Below are 18,397 nucleotides of genomic sequence, written 5' to 3'. Positions count from 1 at the left end.
ATTGTATTCGCTCAATAAATCTCTAAATTACAAAAACGTTTTTATTTCAAAAGTGTATTTTCAATTGATTTTAGAAAACAACATCTACATTTTTGATAACATTTCAAAATAGTTGAAGAAAAGTAGAAACATATGTTCTCAGCTTTTAAATGACGTAATGCTTGTCTATGTAGAAGTTTTTATTTATGCCCCCCCCCCTACCCTTAAACGCGCATTTTGCAAGTATTTCCAACTACGAACATGTTTCAGTCACAAGTATTGTAATCACTAGCTATAAGTAATAAAAATAAATAGTATTTATATATACACATACCTTAAGAGCTGCTTCAGATCCCTCTTCTTTAAAATCATCAAATTTCATCACTTCGGCCATAATGAACCCTTTTTCGAAATCAGTATGGATTCTCCCAGCAGCCTGAGGTGCCTTAGTTCCTTTCTGAAATACCAAATAGATATTGAAAAACGTAATGCAAAATTGGATCTCATTGGATTCTATTAAAAACAACACATCTGGGAAAAACTTGTATCCATTTTAAAACAAATTATTATCCAATAAAGCACATTACTTCTTCAGCAGTGTCCATCATACAAAGAATTTATACATTAAGTAATGTTATACATCGAGTAATGTTAATAGATAATAAGCTAATTCATAGAAAGATGTAATGTTAATTGTTTCCAATGTTACAGAAAAATAAGTCACCATGAGATGATTTTTTGTATAGTAATTATGTTTCAAAAATATCTTCTTAGTATATTTTGATTCATTTTTCACAAACATCAGCAGAAAGAAGTCTCAGACAGTTATGTTATAGAACATCAGCCATAAGAAAGATTCATCAAGTTTTACATACGAAAATGCTCTTCTTCAACCTGAAATTTGTAGAGACGATAAGTATCACAAAAAAGGGGGGAGGGGGGATATTTTACTTTTAAAATTTGGTATTAAATTGTTCACGCTAATCTTAATATATAAAAATCTTCTGTGCGGACGTTTGTCACCATAAGGCTTTTAAACGGCTGGACCGATTTTGATCAAATTTTTTGTGTGTAATTAAGTTGTGGCAAGCATGGTTTTGAAGCGCGATAGATCGAAACGGAAACCATTTTGTTAATTAATTAATTTAAAAATTGGATGGCTATATCTTCCAAATGATTAATATTTATTTTGACCTATTGTTGAGCGAGAACTGAAATAAATATTTAACCTGTTGCCAAAGGACAATAAGAAAGCCAGTTCTTTTGTAATGAAATTTCCTACTGTGATATGTCCATGGCCGAACTTGAGTGGGACCATGGATATGTCAATGGAGAATAGATAAAATGTAGAGAGAGAGAGTGAAGCCTTCATTTCTTGAAAGCAGCGATTTTAGGTCCTGAGATACATTTTAAAGTAAAGAACTGGTAAAGTAAAGTTCACGCAAAACGTGTGTTTTGTCGTCGTAGTTGAACATTGAACCATGTGACCGGATCGGTGCTTTAGGTTTTCCTAACCAAATGATCAGAAAGTACCGTCCCCAGCAACATTTGTTTCTCCGCTCAAATCCATCTGAGTTTTGGCACCAATGTTAAGAATATTTTATACTAAACTGATTAGTTTTAAAAACCTTAAAGGAAAATATGATGGGATTTAAAGACGAAACAAATTTTATTTTCGTCCAGATAAATTACAACAGGGTAGTTCTGTACACAAAAGAGTGCAGTGGAAGATCTTGATCTTTGGTGGTACAGGGTGGCGACAGGAACGGCGAAAAAAAGGTCCCTGACTTTTCCCTGATTACGTTCACTGAATTTCCCTGATTTATGTTATCATGGATAATAGTTTTCTTCCTTTACCCTACCTGAAAACCATTGCATATTAAATAAAATGCAGTGTTTAAAATGTTTTAAGCTGTTAATTAAAAAATATTTTGAAAATAAGCTTTTTTTTTAGTAAAAATAGCATATTAAAATATCTACGGAGAAATATTACAGGAAATCTAAAATAAATACTTTACTTCCAGTAACCTGTTAACATAAGAATTCTAAGAAATTATTGAAACCACTCTTAAAGACATATCTAATCATGATAAAACTAAAAAACTTTATTTGGAAATAATTTTGAACTGAATTTTCAAGCAGCATAATTATTGCTGCAAGAATAACAAGTGATTGTGAAAGTATAGAAGTAATGCAGTTTTACTTATGTAAACAATGGACATATTTATGTAAAACAAATTGAAACCTTTTAAACAACCAGTTATATTGAGCTATTCTCTAATCAAGAACTTAGGTTTTAATGACGGAATACAGCATTTTAACTATTAAAAAATAGTAAAAATATTCACTTATGTACACAACTCAACTGCAAACGATTTTATTATTAGTTGAAAAAATATCTTTTGTAACAAACAACATTAAAATGTAAAAAGCAATAATTAATTTCAAAATCTATAGTGTATAACTTGGTTTTAAAATAAAAGAATTTTAAAGTCTGAAAAAAAAAAAAAAAAAAATCCTTCGTATAATCTAAAGTGACATGGCAAAAAACAAAGTTGATTTTCATTTAACATTCAATTTTAGCAATTAAATCGAAAATGCCAAGTGAAGTACCTTTTAAGCTCTTAGCAGTATCAATTTAAAAAAAAAAAGTTTTTTTCTTGAAATTGTGATTACAGGACGCTAGCTACTTCAAGACAATGAGTAAAGGCAATGGAGCAAAGTCTTTAATTGCGGCTTCCTCTTTACATGTAGGGTTTTATTTTGCGTAGCATGGAACGCCTGGCAGAAAAATTCAAACTACGTAAAGTAAACAACTTTACAGACACAGAAGCTTAGGAAGTTTATCCTGTGGTTAATAACTCAAGATTCACTACTTTGACCTTAAGGGGAAAAAATGCGCAAACATGTGTCAGTGTATAATCGCACCTCAATAATTTTACTTTTTTTTAACAAATATTTGGTGGAAAATGCATAAGAAACAAAGGTATTTAATTTTGCAATGCAAAAAAAAAAATTGTCTTCATTTGATCAATTTTCCCTGAATTTCTATTATTTTTCCGAAATTCCCTGATATTTCCCTGATCAATAAAGTTCCCTGACTTTTCCCTGATTTCCCTGATCTGTCGCCACCCTGTGGAAAGAACAAATTAGGCAATATTTGAAGTTTTAAAAGTCTTCGTTCAAAAGATCGGACCGCCAATCGGTCGGAGTTAGCTTCGCTCACTGATCCGCTGGATTACAGTAACGTGGTGGTTTGGCGACTTTGGCTTTAAACAATAGAGTTGTGTGATCATTTGTTTACATTTTAAAGCTACTGTTAATGTAATTTATTTTATTTTTTGTTTATTTGGCGAAACATTTCGAATTGCAAAGAATTGTTTTTTGTTTTTAAATAGTGTTTCGTCACTTTGATTGAAGAATGTTAATTTTACATCGGGGGGGGGGGGGGGGTGATTTTCGCTTATTCAGAGAACTGTTTTTCCCTTTATCATTTTTTTTAAACGATATCCTTTAAATTGTTTTATTCTTTTTCATATGGGGGATGTTGCAGCGGGATTTTCCGTTTCTTCTAGATGGATAGTTAGTTTTTTACACTTAATATCTGAGGACGCTTCTTATCCTTTGAGCATGGCTAAGAGAACAAACCATCAAGTTCGGGAAAAAAAAATAGTTAATAAAACGCCCAGTGAGCATTAGATAAATCAATTTGTAATAAATGTAAGCATTCTGACACCAAGCAGCTTAAAACATTTTCTTTTTACTTATTTTTTTCAACAAAACGGTTCAAACACTTGATAGTTTATTGAAGTTTTTTAACTTTTCAATTTACAAAGTTTGTACGGAACAACGTCTGTCGGGTCCTCTAGTGTATTACTGAAAAGGAAAACTTGTCCCTCACATTTCTAATACTATTATTTTTTTTAATCATGCTCGTAATTAAGCATTTTTTTTTTTTGGATCATCATTAATGTGGACCCAGTCACAGGGAAATTGTTACCTGCATTTAATGTATTCCGAAACTGCATAAAACGTACATCCGAGAATCATTTAAAGTATGTTGGAAAAAAAAGAGTTTTTTAAAATATTAGGAAACTCAGCAAAGGTTAAGGCAGTGCATACATACAGATACATCTAGGTGTTTTTTTTTTTTTTCAAAGCATAAAAATATGCCTTAATATTTTCGAGGAGTAAGATTCATTTTTGAAGAGATCAATATATGAAAACTGAAAACCATAATAGTGATCAATTCTATGAACTTTCTAAGAATGAAATGGAAGCAGGCAAGAAAGGAAGAGATGTGTAATATTTCAAATTTTTAACATTTAGAATGTTTGTCACATTAAAATTTAAGAAAAAAAAAACATTCAAATGTAATAACTTGAAAAATTTCCATTGCTTTCCTCATTTATCATTGACAAATGAAAATAGTCTTGACTACATTTTAGAGATATTTCTGCAATTTTCATTGCATGAAACACACTTGTAGGGCTGCTAAGGTATAGTAAAGAAAAATGTCTTTGAATACAACATATACTCAAGTCCTCTACTCAAAGCATTATAATTCGAATATTTCTTGATCCTAAAATTTTCACTGGTCCTAACCTCTTGAGAAGGCTGTGGGAGCTTCCCATAGCTCGAACTACTAATAATTCAAAGGTTTTAAGTTAGAACATTGAGTTATCGTGAAATGACTGCATATTGGTTAGGGTAAAAGATATTAGTAAAATGGTGCCATAAAACACATTAAAAAATCCTCACTGAAAACAGACAAGTTACCACATTGTTGGTGGTGAGAGGACATTTTATAGGTTTTTTTTTTTTTAATTTTAGCCAGAATGCAGATTCAGGGGGTGTGTTAGGTGATCATGCCCCCTTTAAGGCATAAAAGATAACCTAAAACTGTTTTTCGCGGGGGTTTCTACTCAAAGAAATTACTGGGAGAGTCTAAAGTCTCCTATTTGTGTTTAATTAATTATTTTTTTTAAGTTGGCAGAATGCAACTTCAAAGGGTGTGCCAGGTGAGATAGACCTTTTTAAGAGACCAAAGAATACCTAAAACTGTTTTTGGGGGGTTTCTACCTCAAGGTGTTACAAAGAGAAAGTCTGCTATATGTGTTTATAGTTGGGGTGTAATCTGTCAGCATTGTGAAGGCTACACAGGTACTAATCACAGCATCCCAATACTGCTAGGTTAGGTTTGCCCCAACTATAAATACAAGGGCTGTTTTTAAAGTACGTATCGTTTTGAAATAAAAAAGGAAAAAGTACAGATACAGTAAAGAAATTTATTGCACAAAAATATACCAGCTTTGGGCTATTTTTTACCATTGCTCCCGTGATTTACAAGCATTTTTCACAGCGTGGTACAGGTTTTTGTATACCTATTTGTAGAAAGTTTCCACCAGTGTAGTCAACCATGGGGTAACATGTTCTCTGAGCTTATCATTGATGTTGTGCCATCGACCACCAAGGAAAGACTTTAGAGGCCAAAACAAATGAAAGTTGCTGCGAGCAAGGTTGGGACAGTTCAGAGAATGTTCAAAAATGTCCCAGTCCTCATGGTTGAGTACACAGGTGGAAACTTTTTACGAACGGGTATACGAAAACTTGTACCTTGCTATGACAAATGCTTGGAAAATCACGGGAGCAATGTCCAAAAATAGCGTAAGGGTGATAGATTTTTGTGCAATAAATTTCTTTGCTTTATCTGTACTTCTTTTTTTATTTCAAAACGGTTCATACTTTAAAAACAGCACTGATTTACAGAATTTTCTTTCTTTCTTTTTTTGGGGGGCTAACTTGTGTTTTTCTCTTCATTACATTTTGTTATTCATAAAAACCAGACACTTTTGTTATAGTAATAAATTCATCAAACCTGTATAGTCCAAGCCTTTACTTCATCTTTCCCTGCAGTGAAAAAATAGCTCAATTGAAGAGACTTATAACCAGTCACTATGATTTTTTCCAAATTACTGAAAAATAGAGAGAAGTATGAAAATATCTACAAAATAAAAATATGCCTTAAAAAAAAGAAAAATACTTATGGTTTTTTGACTATTTATTCCTTCTCCCTTTATCAGCCAGCCCCACTTAATTGGGTAATGGATACCCCCCCCCCCCGATTATAAGAATAAAACAATCTCAACCGCTTCTAATACACATAGATGAGTTAACTCAGGGATTCTCAAAGTGGGTGAAACAGAAAAAGTCGAGGGGGGGGGGGGGGCATAAGGTGTCACAGCATCAATATATATGAATAAAAAAAAGATGGACTAGGGGGAGGGGATAAAATCGGATCAAAGGAAGCCACAAATCGGAAAAGTTAGATCCTCTGAGTTAACTTTATATTGCCAGTTAATTTTTGAATTCTGCTAGAATGAATAAATTTTGGTAAATGTTATCAGTATGGACATTAAAATATACATACAGAAGAACCTCGATTAATCAAGCTTTGATTAACCAATGTTTCTGTTAACCGATCTGTTAAGTAAGTCTATTTTTCAAAGAAAATAACGTATATTTTATGAAATGATGAATTTTCTATTTGAATATAAAAATATTTTTTGGAAATTTGTGATTTTTTTTAATGCATCTTTTAATATCTAACTTGGCATTGTACAAAAATTCAATTTAAAAAAAAATCTTATTACAAGTTATTTTTCTATTTTAGATTTTTAACTGTAAAATATTACTTTTTATGTGTTCATTTTCATCTTTTAAAAATATTCTATTGTATTTTTAATTAATACATTTTAAAAGTTTGCTACTCTGACCAGATTTTCTACAAAGTTTCTATTAACCGAAATTTCCGACATCCGAGACACTAGCAGTTCCAATTAACTTGGATAATCGAGGTTCCTACCGTATATACATATATACATGTGAGCCAAAACAACTACCAATCGCTACATCTATTTCTTTTAAATTTTAATCATTAGCAACGCTGTGGAGAGAACTACTAGTTATGTAAGAGAAATGTATATATAAATAGGGTTTTAGCAGACACAGTAAGAATTAACTATTTGTAATAAAGATAAGTACAATACTTGTCAAAGTTAAACACAGGAGTAATGTTTTTTTTTTAATTAAAATTATGGGGGAAGGGGAGGGGAGAAGCAGATAAAAAGAAGTCCATTTTTCTTCAAATAGCAGTTAAACAAAATACAGTCTATTCGCGATAGCTTGAATATTGCTATAACTCACAGTTTTTATCAAGACCACATCCGTTTGTCTTTAATTCCATGCTAATTATTCTCAGTATCTCAAAGTTAACTTCCTTTAACTCAAAGTTGTCTCAAAGATGACTTGAAATTTATTTCGGAAGCATGGAAAAAAAAAAAGAAAGAAAGAAAGAAAGAAACAAGTGATAGAAAAATTCATTCACCTTCACTTGTAATTCCTGCATACTGGACCTCTAAAGCAAGGAGAACACCTGTTGAGCCAATGTGTGATAAATGAGAATAGCTTGTTTTCTTTTGTTGTACTATTTTGTTTACACTTAGACATGTTTGGACTATGAATCTGCTTTTAAGCTGTCAAGTTGTCACTCAACTGATTGTACCTTTATTTAAAAGCTGACCTAAGTTAGATGGGTTCCCCTTCATTCTTTAGTTCGATCATTTGCTCATAAGTTCCAGAGAGATGGACAGAGAAGGATTTGTCTTTACTATTAAACATGCCTGAGCAAAAGCTAAAAATCTTAGATTTAGAAAGAAAAGTAAATCTTATTTATGACATTGAAAGGAATCTAACAATCAAAAAGAAAGATTCTTCAAAAGTGGTATGGATCCATGAATCCGAATTTGAAACGAATAAAGATGTGCACCTTTCCAGAAGTAGATTCAGCTCTATTCAAGTGGTTCCAGCAGTATTGAATTTAAGACAATGCCATTCCTATAAGTGGATCTTTGCTGCAAGAGAAAGCAACAAATTTTGCTATATTACTGAACATTACAAACTTCCACGACAGTGTTGGATGTCTAGAGAAGTTCGAGGCCAGACACAACTTCCTCTTCTGAACTCTTCACGGAGAAACTACATACTGTGCGAAAAAACTTTTAATTTCTGTAGATTTATCAGTTATATGTTCATATTAATTAAAATATTTGATTGTTTTTGATATTAAAATGTAAAAAACCAAAACTAGCGATAAGTCAAACTTCCGATAAGTCGAAGTTTTTCGTTGGTCCCTTTAGATGAGAGTTATCGCAAATTGACTGTAATAATATAAAAATTTCAAAAAGGCATTCCATTTCATTTCAACTAACTACATATCAATCCCTTAAATCCGATCAAAGTTTAAGAATAATGCATTTTTGGTATTCCACGTTAAACAAAAGCAAAATCTATATTTATCAAATTAAAATACATACCTAGAAATATTGAAAATCTAAACTAAAGGAAATTATCTGCGTAGTTGCCAACACTGAAAGACGAAAATTCGGGAGACTTTGCATAAATAAAATTAAAATGACAAAAGTTTGAGCGAAAAAGGGATTTTTAAAATATAAGTAGGAATTTCTTAAATTAGAAAAACCTGAAAAGGACCTGAAATTTGGCATTCAGAAATCAAGCAAAATTCAGAAATTGGGATTACTATTATCGTTTTTAAAGTAAAAAACGAATCAATTTTTAGGTTAAAAAAGTATTTTAAAAGAGGTATTGTTTTCTCTTCCTCCCAGCAGGTAAAGATTTAGGAAATTCAGAGAAATATCAGGAACACCGCATTATTTAGGAAATACAAACTCAAAGAGAAGGAAAATGAAACAAACAAGCATAAAAAAGAAACTTTGTTTTTGCAATTGTAATAGCTTTACTGTAGGGATTTTTCCGTGATATTGCAATCACTAAAAAATCCCCTTTTTTTTAAAGAAAATTTTGTTGCTTTGAGGAAAATCCAGGACATAGTTTACTTCCTTAGATAGTTCAGGAAAAGGTATCAAAATTTGGAAGCCTTCCGAACGAATCAGGAGAGTTGGCAGCTATCTGTAATAAGAATTAAATCAAAATAAATAATACCTGTTGGCCCCAACTTCAGTTAAATATTTATTTTTTTCTTCTGCTTCCATTTCTGAGATTTTAAGCTCAAAAGCTCCACTAAATGGGATTATAGCTGCTCTAGGATCATTTTTATCTACCCACTCTTTAATTTTTGGCAACCTATAAACAAAACAGGTTATTAACTGCATGCTAAATTTTAATATAAAAGAGGAGAATAATATGAACAGAGCTGTAGAGTTGGAGGGAAAATGACTGACTCCGGCTCCGATTCTGGGAATTTTAGAACTTGGCCTGGACTCCTTTTACATCCAAAACAGTAAGACTCTGACTTTGACTCCTAGAATTTAAAAGTTTTTAACTCCCAACCCCCGACTCCTTTATCCTAAAATCAGCCTGACTCGGATTTTGCAGCCCCTGGATATAACTGCAGTTTTTTTTTTAATGTTAAGCAATTACTACTTGGCGGAAGCTTGTTAGCGAATTAAAACAGCTAGCATTCAACTAGAAACATGAAGAAAGACATTTCTTTCCCATTATTACATTTAGCATACCATACTACTGAGAACATCGACTTGCATTGAATGCATAATACAATTCCCATAAAGTTTAATCCATAGAAGCATTTTCTCAGTTAAGAGAGTTATTATTTAGCTAAAAATAAACTAATGAAACCTAATAACAGGGTTCACTCTATTTGGATGAAAAAATTCCATGCCTTTTCCAAGACTTTTTTCATGACTTCATAAAAATTTTCATGACCTTGTTACAAGAAGAGAACAGTACTATTTAATATCAAAATCGCCAATTTTTGGAAATATGCATTACTTCTATGTGAATGCTACCACCTCATCAAAGCACTTACTTGTGATTGAAAAATGTAATAATATCAGTGTACACCAAAAAAAAACTAAGCTATTCTTATTTGTCTTCATCATATGAATTTAAGTAAAAGTACAATGAAAGGAATATAATGTTAATATCTAATACTTTTTTTTATTAGCAGGCAGAATGATATTGAATTGAACAAAGTTTGAATGAGTCACAATAAGTTTCAATAAATTTGCTTCAAAAGTTGCCTTTTTGTATCAACAATGCATTTAATCATTCACATAACTTGATACAGTATTTTAGTTCTTTAAATCACATTCTGTAGTAAATTCATAATTCCAAACCAGATATTTATTTAAGAAAAACATTCAATAGTGAATGAATCTTCTGATTTAGATGTACTTGTTTTCTTATTTGCACACTTTCAAATGGAAAGAAACTTATAGATTCAGAAATTTCAGAGCATAGCGTTTGAATCCTGACATTGAGTTTTGCGGGCCATGTGTTGGGCACTACTGTTTTAGAGTATTAGAATTTCCCTATTTCTGTATATGCTATCGCCTAACTAAAGATTTTTATTTTCTAAAACCATCAAAAAATTAAGATAAACTCTGATAAATTTAATAATAAAGTTTTTATGAGTGATGGAAACAAATTTGGATGCAATTGAATAGTGTTTTTGAGTGTGCCTGGCAAAAGCAAGAACATACAAGTTCATTACTACAGAATATAAAAGTGTTGAAAATAATGGTAAATTCAAAATGAATGATATACAAGCAATAAAATCACATTACAAAAAAAGACGAGCGGCTGCAACAGAAGTGGATGCAACGAGATTTCAAAATTCAGATTTGTTTTTGGGATTGCTCTTTTTTCCAGTTTTAATAGCTTTTATGTGCAATACTGTTAAATCATTCAAGATTTCTAATGCTCTTTTAGCTACTGTTACTTTCTCATTGCCCAGGACATTTTCGCATGACTTCAAATAAATTTCCATGACTTTGAATGAAAATTTCAATTTTCCATGACTTTTCCAGGTTTGAAAGTTGCTTATTTTTTTCCCATGACTTTCCAGGATTTCCATAATCCGTACGAATCCTGTAATAATCAGCTCTAATTTATATAATTTTTGTACAGGAGTGAAATTGTGGGCGGCTACTTTACTTTTACTATATTTTTAATTATCATAATACTAAATATACCAAAGCAATTTTTTTTTTATTTTTATTTTATTTTTTTACTAGAATAAATTATTAACAAGTCCTTTACATAACCCACTACATTAACACATCTTGTTTAGCTTGTTGGTCATGAACACAAAAAGTAAAAAGTTCTGCTGAACACTTAGCAACAGAAAATTACTTTCATCTGTGCAGTAAGAATTGAACTGTAGGGGGTAGAACTTAAAATTTCTTTTTAAAGTAAAATATAAAATTAAAAATAAATAAACAAACAAAAATGAAATGCTCAATTCTAAACACAGTTATACTTAATGCTAAAAATTTCAGAAGCAAAACGTTTACTTTAGAAGAAAAGATTAAGCCTTACCACTTGTTTTTCTTTTTAATATAGTCTTTTTCAGACAGATTGATTAAATAAATCATGGGCTTCGATGTCAAAAATAAATGTTTGTTTAAAACTTCAACCTAAAATAAGAAATAGTTTAACATATTGCTACAATAATAATATAATGCATATAATTATGTAGTGACACTTTTTTAAAAGAAAAACAAAAGTTTTTCATTAAATTAACTAAAAAAGCTTTTTTTAGTATACAAATAAAAATAGGGGATCATAGATAGGAAGGATTAAAATGACAATAAAGACAACTTGCACTTTAAAATATAATTCACAATATTTAAAGCATATTTTAAAATTAATTTAAATAAAGCTTGTTTGAGAACCAACAATTTGGATTACTAAAGCAGATTCTATCACACATGAGCATGTCAATAAATGTTTGCTAATGGTAATTTTGTAAATAAAACAAAGTTATAGAAAAGAGAAAGAAATAATTATACTTCTGCAGCATTCCAGTCTGAAAATCTTATATGCTTCTTTTCTTCCACAACTAAATGTTTAATTTTGCAGAGAATGTCCTGCAATTAAAAAAAAAAAAAAAAAAAAAATAAATAATAATAAAAAAAAAAATAATAAAAAAAAAAAAAATTGAATAACTTTTCAAAATCAAAACAATGTATACAAAAACTTATATACAAGAATTATAGACAGTACATAATAAATAATTTTTAATGAAATGCTAACCACAAAACATTCAATATTAATTAAATTTTTTGAACCAATTAATAACCAATATGTGATCTACAGTAACATTAAATTTTAAAGTAGAAGATATATACTTTAGACATATCCATCACTGGTGATAGTAGTGGTACATCTCAAAAATTCGTAAAAACGTATTAGTTATTGCTTTTAAATCTTCAACTTCTTCTCCTTCTTGCCACAAAACTCATTGCATAAAGTAATTTGCATAACTGGTGTGTGGTAGCAAATAAAAAATATAATCAAAAGCGTCAAATCATTAAAATTTCATAATTTAGAAGAGACATTTGATTGTACACTATTAATTTATAATAGACTAGCTGCGTTGCCTGGCTTTGCCCGGTCTACCTTGAAAAAAAACCATTGCGTCAAGTGAAGTATCTTCAATAACCAGGATTAAATGAAAGAAAAAAAAAAATAATGCAAAATTTTCTCGCCAAACAATGACAACAGATACTAAAATATTTTTAAGAAATTAAAATAAAATGAGAAAAATGGACTTAAAAGGCATAACCATGGAAACACAAAATAAAATAAGTTTAAGAATTGAAAATGAGAAAGATGGAAATAAATAATGTATTCAAAAAGCGTTACGGTGGAAAAGCAAAATAAAATGGTTAAAAACTTGAATAGAGAACAGATTTTTAAACCTTCATTTAATTCGCTTGTAACTTTTTTTCTAATGGAGATAGAGGGTTAAACTTTCGACCTTAGGTCGAGTTAGATCTGGAGCAAAAAAAAGCAGCTCTTTTCAATGCTGTCAAAAAGAAAACTGTGGGATAATTCCTTCACTTTTTACTGATGGATTTAATGAAGAAAGTAGCGCCTAAATTTCAGCTAAGCCTAAAAAAATCAAGCTAAAAATGTGAAAAACTCCCATCGCAATTAAGTTAGAGCATTGGAACAAATTGCATAGAACGCGGAAAATTCTTCCTTTCCAACGATACATAAATATTATTATTTACGAATAATTTTTCACCCCCATATTCGGGAATTTAAGTGAAAATTGGGCCTAAATTGGAATAAAAAAAGAACTATTCATCAAATTGCTTTCGAACTGGTCTGCAAACCTTCTCAGGACTCAAAGGAACAAACTGTGAAAATTTCAGCAAAATCGGCCGGGTAGTTCTCGAGTTTTGCGAGTTCAAACTTACAGACGCTTTTTGGAGACTTCATTTTATACTATGTAGAGATGACAAAACCCTAACCAGTCATAATGATATTATAAATGTTTTGTGAAAATTGTAGCATTTAAAAGTGAATCAGTAAAAAGTGCTATTGCGTAAAACGTTAACTTTCTCTAAAGCAGTTTCTTTTTTCGAGATGTGCCACCATTGTCGCATGTAAACGATATAATCCTAAATACTAACCTTGTTACTTTTATAACTGTTATTGATTAATATATAATTTCTAAAGGGCTAATTAATTCTTTGTATAGTGTAGGTCATAAAGTTAACGGAGATCCCTTGGTGATATTTACTAGCAAAAGGTATTATTATTAACAATTTAAACTAATTAAAATAAAAAAAACCGACTAAATGAACTTATCACAACTATTACTAAGTTATGCAACAATGTAAAACTTACACTAAATAAGACATGAATCACTTATTGAAACACCGGTAAGAACCAGTAATTAAAGGACACCATTGATAGAATAGTCATGCAATAAATTAAAGGATATGAAGGGTATTTGCTTTATTGCAAAGGTACGGTACATTTAGAAATATTATACGATCAAGGTCAAACCAATTTATTAATTCTGCTGAGTTATATTTTTTTAACAAAACATACAATTAAAACATAAATTGGATACACACAGTTGTGGATAGCTTATTACAAGCACGAGATTGCCGAACAGGAAGAAAAGAGGAAAATCATACCTATCCAGGGTTCTGGCCAGAGGATATTTGGGTCCGTTAACGGACCCTTCACAAAAATCCGATCAACCAAAACGGACCTTTCACAAAATCCTGATCAAACAAAACGGACCTTTCACAAAATCCCGATCAAACAAAACGGACCCTTCACAAAATTCTGATAAACAAGGTCGGATCTGTCAAATTGTTTATTGAAAGAGCAAATCTGAAAGCAAAATAACGCATATTTCTGTGTATAAACCGATAATTTTTGAAACCTTTTTTTAAGTCAAATTAGAGGGATCAGCTTATACAAAATCGGCTAATTTTGAAGAAAAAAAAAAATCGGCAGCAGTGTTTTTGTAAATTTTTCTGAAAAGGCATTGGTAAGCACTTTTCTCCGCTCATGATTTAATAAACAATAATAATATATATCTGCGAAATGAACTTAGAACTACAAAGGGATAGTAAGGGTGAGGAAAAAATATAATCCCTTCGGATAGTGTTACCAACTTCAAAATTATCACCACTTAGCGTCTTGCGTTGAACCTTAATAATGACTTGATTAGAAAATATTCTCATCATTTTGCCAGCTTGTTAATAATTGCGTTTTTAAGGTGCGGTGCGGTGCGATGTTTAATTGTTCTTTTGGGAGAAAATTATAGGGATTTTGATTTTTTGATGCTAACAAGGATGATTAACTTTAAATAAACTCTTTTAATTACCGTTTTTTTTTTTTTCCTTTAGATGTCTACATTTTGAAAAATGCAATCTTTTAACATCCGATATGAGAATCATATTTTGTTCTTTTTTCAAGCTAACTTCGCTTTTTTAGGATTCAAATAAATGAAAAGTCTCTTTATTTCTGTTAGAACTCTCATTTCAAGTTTTTAGAGCAAAATTCCATTTTCTGTTATGAGTCAAAAATTAAAATGCTAAATAGATGGTTTATTTTATTTTATTTTTTGGGTTAACTGTTCCACAGATATTAATGATATGTTTATCATAGGACTCTAAAATACAATTTTAAAATAATTTTATCAAAAATATTTCTTTTACAAGCCGTTTTTATACTTTTGATGCCTTCACTTTGAGAATTGCGATCTCTTTGCATCCGCTATGGGAATCCGATTTTTCGAATTTTTAAAGATTATTACGCTTTGTTAAGAGGTAAACAATTGAAATATCTTTTTATTTTTGTTAAAATCACGGAATTTAAAAGGTTTAAATGAAATTCTGTGCTTTTTAAGAGTGTCTTGGGTCAAAAAGTTGAATGCTGAACCCTATTCTGAATTTTATTTTATTTATTTATATTTTTGTTACAATTATTTTAAGTACTGTACAGAAATATATCTAGTATAGTTTAACATAATGTAGAATGGTAGATAAATATTGATACTTGAAAGAGCGATGCCCCCCCCCCCCCGCCAAATATCAGAAAAAAAAAATCAGAATGATTTTCTCGACGTAGAAGAGAAAAGCACTCAACTTTAAGTTTAATTGATGCAGTTTGTGCCATCTCTAAATTCTAAAATTTCGTTTTAACAGAAAAAAAAATTGCGAAATTTTTTGATTTTTCACAAAATTAATTCATTTTTCACAAAATTATTTGTTTTTTCACAAAAAACGGACCCTGTGAAAAATCCTGGACAGACCCCTGCTATAAGAAAACAGGACATATTTAATAGAATTTACATAAAAAAAGGCGAAAGGCTTTAGATTTATATCAGCTTTACCTTTTTACAGGAGACTAAACTGGCAATAGAACTCCAACTGTTTTGGAATCAAAGAGTGTTTGAAGAAAATAAGTAGTTTTCTGTAATTCTGCCCTTTCTCCTACTTTTATTCCTAGTTCTTCCAAGAATATTCAACTATTTTCGTTTGCAATACGTATAGCAGCCGAAACTGCAGATTTTTAGAGAAAGAGAGAAAATTCTAGTGTTGAAAGCGTCATCTTTGGTGTAGTTTAGCTTTAAAGATATTTTTACTTTGGCATCAAGATGAAGCAAGAAGGTGCACAGAGAAGACAGATTTTTCACCACTGAATAATTTTTTAAATCCTATAAAACTTACTATACAAATGCTGTAAGATAAAATTAAAAAAAAAAAAAAACATAACTATAGTTGGAACAAACCAACCTGGCAGCATCGCTGCGGTTGAAATCTGCATAGCCTTCACAATGCTGCCAGGTTAGGTTTGCCCCAACCACAGAGATCTGAATCTTATTTTTAGCTGAGTGATATTAAAGTTGCAAGGATTCCTGGTTTATAAAGAAAAAGAGTTTAAGTACTATTTTTCCTTTAACAACAAAAACTGCTTGTTCCTCCTGCACACATGAAACACTAGAAAATTTAGAATTAAATAAAAATAATATTAAACATTGTTCTTCCACACTCAAAAGATCAAGGCAGAATGCTCTGAAAGTAAAAATTTAAATCCTCATTGTGGATGCAGAAAGATTGAATTTCAACACATCATTGCTGAAAATACAACAGAGATACTGAAACCCTCAAAAGTAAAAAACAAATGATAGAAAACTAGCAGAAAAAGAAATTACAAAAACTACAGACTAAACGAGACAAATAGAGAAAAAAATGGGGGGGGGGGGAGCAAAAAGTGATCAACTATAAAGACTGCAACATGTTTCTTTTTTTTTCTTTCTTGATCTTTATTTCTGTCTCAATAATTTTATGCATTGAAAATCCTCTTTCAACATCAGCCTGCTATAAAACAGGATAAGTAATTTCAGTCACACACACAAAAAAAGGGGTGGGGGAGGGGGGGGGAGACTTTTTTTTCATTTCTGTGCAAATTATTATTATTTTTTTTTTTAATTGCAATTAATACAAAATGTGCAAACACTACAAAATAAAATCATATATCTTGTGTTATTCAAGGGAAAATCATTCTTTAATGTCAATTAGCTATATTATGATCATACAGATGACTAAAAAGTTATAAATGTGCTACTAACAATTTTGCAAAGATTTATAAATGGTTAAAAATAGTGATGATTTCATTATGTCATTCAAATTCAAATAAAATAAGAATAACAATTCTATTCTAAAAATTTGAATTGTTGTAATGAAATTAAAAAGTTAATTAAATATTTCTCTTTAAACATTCTTACATATTCTGGTTTGGATTTTTTGTCTGAACCTCTTATAACAGTCCTTTCAAGTTTATCAACAATATTAACTAAGTATTCTTCATCTTTAAGTCTCAGTTCTTCATTGATAATATCAATATCACGAACAGGGTTGATATCACCTTCTACATGAGATACGTCCTCATCTTCAAAGCAACCTGAAATAAAAAATGTGCATAAAAGTTTGAACTAAAATAAGCCAATTTTGAGATAACTTAAAATACTATATGAATAAAATATACTACCCAATGATAATCCTTTTTCCAAATGTGATAATCGCAGGGGTCATAGCGCATTTTGACGGTCAAAAAGTAGGAAAAGTAGGATATTTTTGCAAAAAAGTAGGAAAAGTAGGACACTTTTACCAAAAAGTAGGAAAATGTAGGACCAGTATTTTAATGCAAAAATAGGAAATTTTCAAAACAATTAAAAAGTAATTGAACAATATTTTTCATGAAATACTTTTCATATTTTTAACTTGCGAGTACATATCTTACATGCAAAATATATAAATAAATGAACAAACAAACAAAATACAAACATAATTATACTTAACTGGAGTACGATATACACTTTTTTTTAGGTAAACTCAACTTTTTATTCGAGTTATTAAAAATTACATTTCTTTGATTTTTTTTTTCAAAATATCATTCGTAAGCATGAAATCAAGAAATGTGTACAATACTGATGTAGAAGCAATATTAGATTGTTGACTGCAAAAACTTCAAATTATAAGTAAAACGTACAACTTTTTAAGAGCTGTTGGTGCATAAAGCTTTGTTAATTTAATTTTACCATTTTTTAAAATTCTAATAAAACATCATTCATAAACATGGAATCAAAAGACATATACAATACGTATGTTGAACAATATTAGATTGTTGACCCCTGAACCTTGTAACGTTTTAGAACTGTTAGTACATAAGGCTTTGCTATTTTAATTTACTGTTTTTAAAGGCTACATCCTTAGTTAAATGCCTTATCCTAGAGCTCAGTTACATTTCCTCTAAAATTATTCTTTTAAGTAAAAATTTTATTAATTTTAAATTGTAAATTTTCTTTTTTAAATACTAATATGTAAATTTAACTAAATACTTCTAAAATGCTAGCTAAAAGTATGCAAGGAATTTATTTAAAAAAAAAGAAGAAGAAGAAACATAATGTTTGACCACTGTAATAGGAAATTTGAGTTAATTGTTTCAAAGCAGTTTATGTATCACCGGTAGAATTTGATATGAAAAGCATTATTATCCAGTATTGCAGGTTGACAGGCAGCATCTTGAACATAATACGAAC

At 30.2% G+C, this 18,397-nt stretch overlaps 1 protein-coding gene across 2 annotated transcripts in view; it reads right to left on the bottom strand.

Moving 5' to 3' along the window:
* Positions 1 to 18,397, bottom strand: part of LOC129219688 (obg-like ATPase 1) — a 107,194-nt gene that overhangs the window by 9,513 nt on the left and 79,284 nt on the right. For both annotated transcript variants that reach the window (XM_054853966.1, XM_054853967.1), the window contains exons 6-11: positions 17,084 to 17,259; positions 11,832 to 11,909; positions 11,359 to 11,456; positions 9,001 to 9,141; positions 5,858 to 5,954; positions 314 to 436 (exon numbers count right to left, since the gene is read on the bottom strand). In XM_054853966.1, coding sequence (XP_054709941.1) covers positions 314 to 436; positions 5,858 to 5,954; positions 9,001 to 9,141; positions 11,359 to 11,456; positions 11,832 to 11,909; positions 17,084 to 17,259 — 713 coding nt within the window. The remainder of the gene's footprint in view (positions 1 to 313; positions 437 to 5,857; positions 5,955 to 9,000; positions 9,142 to 11,358; positions 11,457 to 11,831; positions 11,910 to 17,083; positions 17,260 to 18,397) is intronic.

Source organism: Uloborus diversus, chromosome 4 (assembly GCF_026930045.1).
Source record: "Uloborus diversus isolate 005 chromosome 4, Udiv.v.3.1, whole genome shotgun sequence".
In the NCBI taxonomy this organism is placed as follows: Eukaryota; Metazoa; Arthropoda; class Arachnida; order Araneae; family Uloboridae; genus Uloborus; species Uloborus diversus.
The sequence above is the reverse complement of the archived record's forward strand: the minus strand, read 5'-3'. Positions and strand labels throughout refer to the sequence as shown.